At 36.5% G+C, this 602-nt stretch overlaps 1 protein-coding gene across 1 annotated transcript in view; it reads right to left on the bottom strand.

The window, feature by feature from the left end:
- Positions 1-127, bottom strand: part of LOC103509430 — a 3886-nt gene extending 3759 nt beyond the window's left edge. Inside the window, exon 1 of the mRNA XM_008474048.1 lies at positions 8-127. Within this exon, the coding sequence (XP_008472270.1) occupies positions 8-127 (120 nt within the window). The remainder of the gene's footprint in view (positions 1-7) is intronic.
- Between the last annotated feature and the right edge of the window lie 475 nt (positions 128-602).

The raw sequence follows: 602 nt of genomic DNA, 5'->3' as shown, positions 1-602 counted from the left end.
GGGACGCGAGGGCGTCGAGCTCTTTGCGCTTGCGCATTTTTTTGCCCATGCCGGCGGTCGGGCCGCCCATCCCGTTGCGGAATGGGCCGCCCCCGACACCGCCGCTCAGACTTCCGTTGGCGTCCATGAAATTTGAGATTTTTTTCAAACTGTTTAGTGAACTGTCTTTCAACTTTTCACCTGTTGTGTTCTTTTTGGATATTATAAGAATTCAGTTCCTTTATCGGTTATTTACTTTTTTAACACTAAAAAAATAAATAAATAAAACTTTCAATTTTCAATATTTCATAGAATTGACGAGATGAACAGTCGAAAAAAAAAAAAAAAAAAAAAAAAAAAAAAAAAAAAACGAGGCAAATCTTTCAAATGGGATTCAGAGAAAAGAGACATCAAGAAAAGTTTTTCAGAAAGGATTTGTATAAAAAATGATCTTTTTACATTGACCGATTTTGCAAACATAAACTGATCGACTACTACAATAACAGACAAATAGGGAAGTAGGAAGAGAAGAAAGGAAAAATATGACCAATAACCCCAACACACAAATAAATTCACCATAAACGCGAAAAGGCCTTCATATTGAATTTGAACGAACTCGGTAG

The sequence above is a fragment of the Diaphorina citri genome, unplaced genomic scaffold, assembly GCF_000475195.1.
Source record: "Diaphorina citri unplaced genomic scaffold, Diaci psyllid genome assembly version 1.1 scaffold497, whole genome shotgun sequence".
Classification (NCBI taxonomy): domain Eukaryota; kingdom Metazoa; phylum Arthropoda; class Insecta; order Hemiptera; family Psyllidae; genus Diaphorina; species Diaphorina citri.
Note: the sequence above shows the minus strand (reverse complement) of the source record. Positions and strands in the feature narration are given on the sequence as shown.